Below are 6,925 nucleotides of genomic sequence, written 5' to 3'. Positions count from 1 at the left end.
CAAAACACTTGACACTTCTGCTATTGTTTTGCTATTAAAGTGGGATTTTCACATGCAAAAACTTCCACAGTCTCCTTCCAGGCTCATGTCAGCTTGAATTTTCTTTTTCCCCCTGTCCTGGTTTGGGCCAGGATAAAGGTGGTTTTCTGTTTCTGTACTTTTGCTTTTAGCTAAGTCCCTTGTAAGTAGCTGCACTTGCTGAAACTAACAGCAAGTTTCTCAGTGTCTGTTTCTAGGATTGATAACACTTGATGTTTATAGTTACTGCTAGAGACTGGTATGCAGAGCCAAGGACACTCAGCTCTGAGGAAAACATTTTACCGTCCAGGAGGACACAGAGGCCCCACCTGAACCCTCCTTTAGGGAGGAACGGACAAGATAGATGCCAGAATTGACCAAACAGAGTATTCCATCCCATATACGTCACACTCAGTATAAATTTGAGGCATCACGTGGGCCGAGCCAGATCTTTTCCTGCTTCCCTTCCTTCACCCGGCATCCTGGAAGGATCCTGTCCGTTCGTCTGCCTGTGGTCCTAATCCGTGCCAGCCCATATCTGTGTGTTCCTGCCTCTGGTTCCCGACTGCTGCCGACTCCAGGAGTCCAGCCTGGACTTTCCCAGGGCTGCCCTACAGCCTCGGTGGTGACGTGAGAGTTTATTGGGGGAAAGGGGGGAGGAATGTGGTTTCCATTTTCCTGTATATTTGTATATATTTAGTAATTTTTTCCCTATTTACCATTACTGTTTCATTAAAGTTGTGTAGTTTAGTTTCCAACTCATAAGTCTCTCTCCCTTATTCTCTCTCCTTTCTTCATTGAGGGGAGAGAGAGATTAAAGAGAGCGTCTGTTATTCGGTTTAATTGCCGGGTCAGTGTTAAACCGTGACACCCCCTCTATCAGCTTGGTCACTAAACCCAAAATAATAAAATGTCTTGGTGCCCTTCTATTTGCCAATACTACTCTTCCACTTGATGAGGAAGCCAGAAATTATGAAGGTACTTTGGAACTGCTGGACCAAGTGAATAGCTGAAAAAGCGAAGAGAAACACTGCTGTAATTCAGATGTGTGATGCAAAAAGCCCTTTAGGATACCTTTGAAAATAAAGCACAGTGGTTAGTCTAACTTGTAAATGTTTATTGTAAATCACTCAAGAGTTTACACATCAATAATGGCAAAGTAACACTGTTAAAACACTTGCTGAATAAAATACAGAATAAAGACAACTCTTTTATATTACATGGCATCATTTAAAAACAGGAAACAGAAAAAATATTTCTTTTCCAGTTCTACATCTATCTGGGAAATAGTTTCATTTATCTTGACATCCCTCTCTTGCCCAGGGTGTAGAGTCATGCAGCTGGAAAACTGGCACACCCTCTCCAAGGGACAAGGTGATGACCTTCTTATAAATGGAAATCATGCCCATTATCTTCAAAAGTGCTCCAGTGCTTACAGTACAAATTCTTTCCCTTGCACTGGCTAACATTTAACACAAAGGGCTATAAATATTTCTACATGCTCCATTAAAACTTTTTTTTTTCCTTTTTTGATTTTAAACAAGGCAACTGTTAAAATTCAGAAGCTATGTAACTGTTTTTATATTTTTGCTCAGAAACCAATGGATGTTGCATGCAGCTGAAATATTAGTAGATACCCTGACTTAGATAAAGGTCAGTTTTTTAAGATCTGCTAGTCAATGGCAGAAGAAGAAATTAAAAGGCTTCTTATGCTAAAGGAGGTAAAATATGCATGCATTGATGGCCATGACTGATTAGAGTATAACTCAAGTCATCAAACACTGAAGATGAAGCCTTATTTGGCTTAAGACATGGTTGAAGTGTACACATTTACAAATTACAATGTATATGTGACAACAAAGGAATCATCTCAACACAGCATTTATTGGTATTCTGGCCCATATAGAGACTAATCTTCAACACAAAAGCCTGCGCAGCAATAAATGGGTTTCATATTTATTTTTTTCCTATTCACAGCAGCACACTGGGATGGCTAACAGGGCTACCAAAAAGAACACAAGTTTTCAAACTAACATCTAAATAAATTTAAGCTGATTTTTCCCTTTGGACATCCTGTTCTTCGTCAATGCTGTTACTGTCCTGTCCATTAGACTGTACTTGAAACAGCACGTTGGGGCCTGCCCCATCCCCTCAGGGAGATGTGTCTCAAAAGCACCTTTGATTAATAGTACAAACAAAAATCTCCTCTAACTGCAGGAAAGGTTAGCTCCTCCAATGTTTACCATGAACAAGCAAATTGCAGACAAAATCAAATCTCTCTCCTGCTTAACTGTAAGATTAAATAATATATAGCATTTTTACACTCAAGTTTGGACATAAGACAGCCAATACAGAAAAAGAGCCTGTACCAAATCTGTTCCTGGGGAAATGATTTGGCTCAACTACTCTGAAAAAAAAAATTTTACCCAGAGGAAAATAAATCCACCACAGGCACGGGGGTGAATGCACACCCACCCACATGTATGACAGCATTGGCACAGCAAAGTATTACTTTTCAAGCACTGCCATCTCCAGTCCTTTCCTTGCGAGCCTGGATCATCTCCTTTGGAGCCTGCTTCCGGTCAGTGACCAACCCTAACCAAAACATGAAGTCAATGAACCAGGTGGTGGGGTTGAACTTCAAGCCCAGCTCACTGGCTGAGTAGTCAAATGGGAAGGTATGGTGGTAGTTGTGGAATCCCTCGCCTGAAAAACAGAGAAAAAATTTAAAGACTACACTGCTGGCACATTTCTGAACTTATGAACTCACTTAGGTGGGATATTTCAGTGCTCATTTCCTAAATCCTGAACCCAGTGCAAGTTACACTCCACCCCTGACTATAGGAAACCTCTGAGGCAGACCCACAATTGACTCAATTTCAGTATTTTGGTCTTCCTCCCAGTATGAAGGGCTATGTCCCACTCCTTACACTCAGGGGAATAAAATGACTGCTTCAAGAGGGAAGACACATAACCAAGTATGAAGCAGAATCACTAATTTCTGCTGTGTTGTCCCAGCTGACTGCTGAGAAGAGAGGATTGTTACTGTGAATACGTCTACTACATGACAGTCTCTACTACAAGACACTACATGACATTATTTCAGAGTGGGCACCATCAGCAGAACAAGGGACTCGTCCTCTAGGATGTGCAAGATCTAGCCTCCTCACAGCCCTGGCTCCAAGTGGTGTCTAAAGCCCTCATCAGGGTGAAACAGGATGGGATAACATTCTGAGTTTGCAAAGCTACAGCATATATCCAGGGCTACAGCACTTACCAATGGCTCCCAAGGTAACAAAAGTGTTCTGCCTGGGGTTGATATACTTGTCATAAGGGCGGTTGCCATACATGTGAGCAGCACTGTTGACCAGCCAGGTGACATTGAGGGAGATGGTGTACCGCAGTATGGAGGCAAGGAAGTAGGCATTCCACAGACTCTCACCCCAGAGATACCATGGCACAAAGGTAGGGATCACAAAACACATCAGCACAACTGAAATCTTGTAGTACCTGTGGGGAAAGAAAACGACACCATTATCAGGGTGGGAATGATAGCTGGGGTGAAGTAGGGCTGAATCCCCAGACAAGGGTGTGCCAGAAACCCCTCCATAACCTGGGCTGGGTCCAAAACCAGGGCAGCAGGGAACATTTCAAACATCCACAATAATGGCATAATTTTTCAAAGTTCAATTCAAAACGATAAGCCAACATGAACCCCCAAAGCAACAGGTTACACTGGAGCTGAACAGCTGAGACTCAGTCACAAAGGGTGACACAGGTGGATGTCCTGGTTTGGGCCAGGAGAAAGTTAAATTTCTGTCCTGTAATTTTGCTTTCAGCTAAGTCTCTTGTAAGTAGTTGCACTTGCTGAAATTGACAGCAAGTTGCTCAGTCAGTGTCTGCTTCTAGGACTGGTAATGCTCGATGTTTATAGTTACAGCCAGAGAATGGTCTGCAGAACCAAGGCCACTCCTCAGTTCCGAAGAACATCTTATGGTCTAGAAAGAGAAAGGGGTCACACCAGCAACCCTCCTCTAGGGAGGAGCAGACAAGACAGGTGACCAAAATTGACCAAAGGGAGTATTCCATCCCGCACGCATCATACTTGGTGTGAATTTCAGGGATCAAAAGGGTCAAGACCCTTCTTCTTCACTCTTCCTTCTGGCCTTCTTCACCTGTCCCTGTTTGCTTTGGCATCCTGGGAGGATTCCTTCTGTTCATCTGCCTGTAGTCCTGATCCGTGTCAGCCTGAATCTGTATTCCTGCTTCCAGCTCCTGACTGCTGCTGACTCCAGGAGTCCAGCTTGGACTTTCCCAGGGCTGCCCTGAAGTCTCAGTGCTGATGTATTACTGGGGGAAGGAGGGAGGAACCTGGTATCGTTTTACTGTACATTTATATATATTTAATTATTTTTCCTTTTTTGTCATTAATATTTTCATTAAAGCTGTATAGTTTAGTTTCCAGCCCGTAAGTCTCTCTCCCTTATTCTCTCTCCTCTTTATCAGACAGCATCTGTCATTCAGTTAATTGCTGGCCCAGCATTAAAATGTGGGAGTGGGAAAGCACAGAGCTTGCTGCACACCCTGCACCTAGGGTCTGGCTCTGGAACAGGAAAAGCCCTGGGCTAAGAGCCAGCAAAAACTTCCCCCCCATTCAGATCAGAAGGAAACCTGCAGCACAGGGCAGGAGCCATTCTATACCAGTGCTGCAGAGTGAGCTCCCACAGTGGTGGCAGTCAGTGTGCAGTGCAAAATAGGGAGGGAGGAAGGTGAACAGTCTAAGAACAAACAGGAAAGCTAAAGTACAGCTAAAGCCACATGCTCAGGCGAGGCAGGGAAGAGAGTGTACGATGCAGGCAGCACAAAGGTGAAGAACAGAGACCGTAGGAGGAGAAGCAAAGAGAAAAGTCATGCTGGGGGAATTAATCCAAGGCAAGTGGAGAAAGGGAGAGACTCAGTAATAAGCAGGGAGGCAAAGCCAAAAGCAAGACAGGGAATAAATTACTCTAAGTGGAGAATGGAGGTGCTTAGAAGTGGAGAGCAGCAAAGTGGTACAGCTTGGAAGCCACCTACTTGAGTCCTCAACATGAGAGGAAAAAAGGCCCCGTCTTCCCAGTTCAGCCCTTCCACCTCCTGAAACTCAGATTTATTACAGCCTACAGTAATTTCATGGGATCATCATCAAAGCAAGCTGACACATGAAACTGGAGCAGTAGGCTGAGGTGAAAAGGGTGTAGAAACCACCTTATTTGGACCTATATGGCAAGTTTAAAATAGACCCCTTCTTTTGTTGTTTTCTGGAACAGAGGAGGAAGAACAGTTTGGCTTATCAAATTTTCCATTTGCTGTAAGTTTTTTCAGTTAGGAAGAGCTGCCAATTTGGTTTGACAAAAAGAAAAACCCAAACAATTTTCATTAAAACTCAAGAATATTGGAAAAATGCTAATACTAGCAATGTTTTCAGAGGGAAGAAAATTTCCAGCAGCTAGTTTTGACCATTCTGCATATGAAATAAACTCATCTCTTTCCTTGCAAGTTCTTTGATTTTTTTTTTGTTGCTGTTGCTTGGAGGTTGTGCCTCACATGCTGGGCTACAGAAAGAGATTTGCAGCTCGTCAGCAACATGGCAAAAAGAAAGCGTCTCCTCATCTCTGTCACAGAACTCTGTCTTCACTTACCTGAACCATGGCTCTCCAAAGGAAATTGTCTCCATTCTTCACCAAAAATGACAGATAATTTCCCACTCCTCTGACTGACTTCTGAACCAGGCTGTGGATAAGGTTTGCAAACCTTATCAGTTCAAGACCAGAATTTAGGTAGACCTAGAGTAGAAATATACTTTCTAGTCCAGAAAATGCCTTCAAAGTTTAAAGCCATTCTCACTTTGGTAAAATAAAACATGAAAACAGCTTATCAAGCACCAATTAAAATGATGCTGTGAGAGGCAAGAAGCTCAGAGTGAAGTCTTTGATAAAGACATGAGATCTCACATCTGAATTAACACCTAATTATGTTTTTTCTCTCTTCCTTTGACCCACCCTGGAATGAGAAACCTTACCTGGAGTTCAGGGGAACTAATGCCTCAATACATGTGGGGAGAACTGTGCTGCTTTCATCACATGGAAACTCTGTCATTAATACATTTCACCTGTGAGCCTCTCACATCACATGCAAGATTATTGCTTCATTATTCACAGAGGGTATATTTTGTTGTCAGTCATACCAGAAGCAGTACTGTGATTTCAGCTGAAGTGATGTGGTTTTAAACTGATTGAGTGATACCTCATGCACAGCTCTCCAGCACCACCAAGCTCAGCAAAGCTAACAATCTGTCCTTAAACAAAACAAGACAAAGAGTTTATCATGATTCTTACTGATACAACCTAACAGGTTTTCCACATTGTCAAAAACAACAATACTTCAACCTTATAGAAAGGAGAAACTTAAATGTTTCTTCCCAGGTAAGACAAGGTAAGCACGGAAGTCTTAATATCAAATCCAAAACAGAGAGATTTGCTGAGACTGATTTCCATGCAGAAAGCATACTGCTTCAGTACATAACATTTTCAGCATAACCAAAGCAATAGAGCCTGCTTCTCATGGCATGCTGTTGTCTTCATAGTAACACAACCAAGATGTGCTGCAGCAAACTGCAAAGGAGCCTTTGCAAAGAGGCACTGCCAACTGAGGAACCCATAAAAGCAACAGTACCTGGAGGCCTGTGAATTCCTCACTGCTGAAGCTCTTCCTATGCAGCAGTAATTCTGCTAGTACATGGATTTATTTAATGCAAAACAGAAACTGATTTCTGGACTCACCTGACTGCTCCCTCACCCATAAAACACTCAGAAATGAACTCATGTGATATGCTGAAGTAACTGGATTAAATGCTTGCAGGCAGGGACTG

The 6,925-nt window shown here is 42.8% G+C and overlaps 1 protein-coding gene across 2 annotated transcripts in view; it reads right to left on the bottom strand.

Moving 5' to 3' along the window:
• Nucleotides 1–1,119: 1,119 nt before the first annotated feature.
• Nucleotides 1,120–6,925, bottom strand: part of SCD5 (stearoyl-CoA desaturase 5) — a 37,323-nt gene continuing 31,517 nt past the window's right edge. The window contains exons 4-5 of one of the 2 annotated variants that reach the window (XM_030450816.1): nt 3,296–3,528; nt 1,120–2,724 (exon numbers count right to left, since the gene is read on the bottom strand). In XM_030450816.1, the coding sequence (XP_030306676.1) occupies nt 2,534–2,724; nt 3,296–3,528 (424 nt within the window). In that variant the 3' untranslated portion in view covers nt 1,120–2,533. The remainder of the gene's footprint in view (nt 2,725–3,295; nt 3,529–6,925) is intronic. The other variant, XM_030450817.1, reaches the window with a different exon arrangement.

This window comes from Calypte anna, chromosome 4B, assembly GCF_003957555.1.
Source record: "Calypte anna isolate BGI_N300 chromosome 4B, bCalAnn1_v1.p, whole genome shotgun sequence".
Taxonomy (NCBI): domain Eukaryota; kingdom Metazoa; phylum Chordata; class Aves; order Apodiformes; family Trochilidae; genus Calypte; species Calypte anna.
This window is presented reverse-complemented; position numbering and strand designations above follow the sequence as displayed.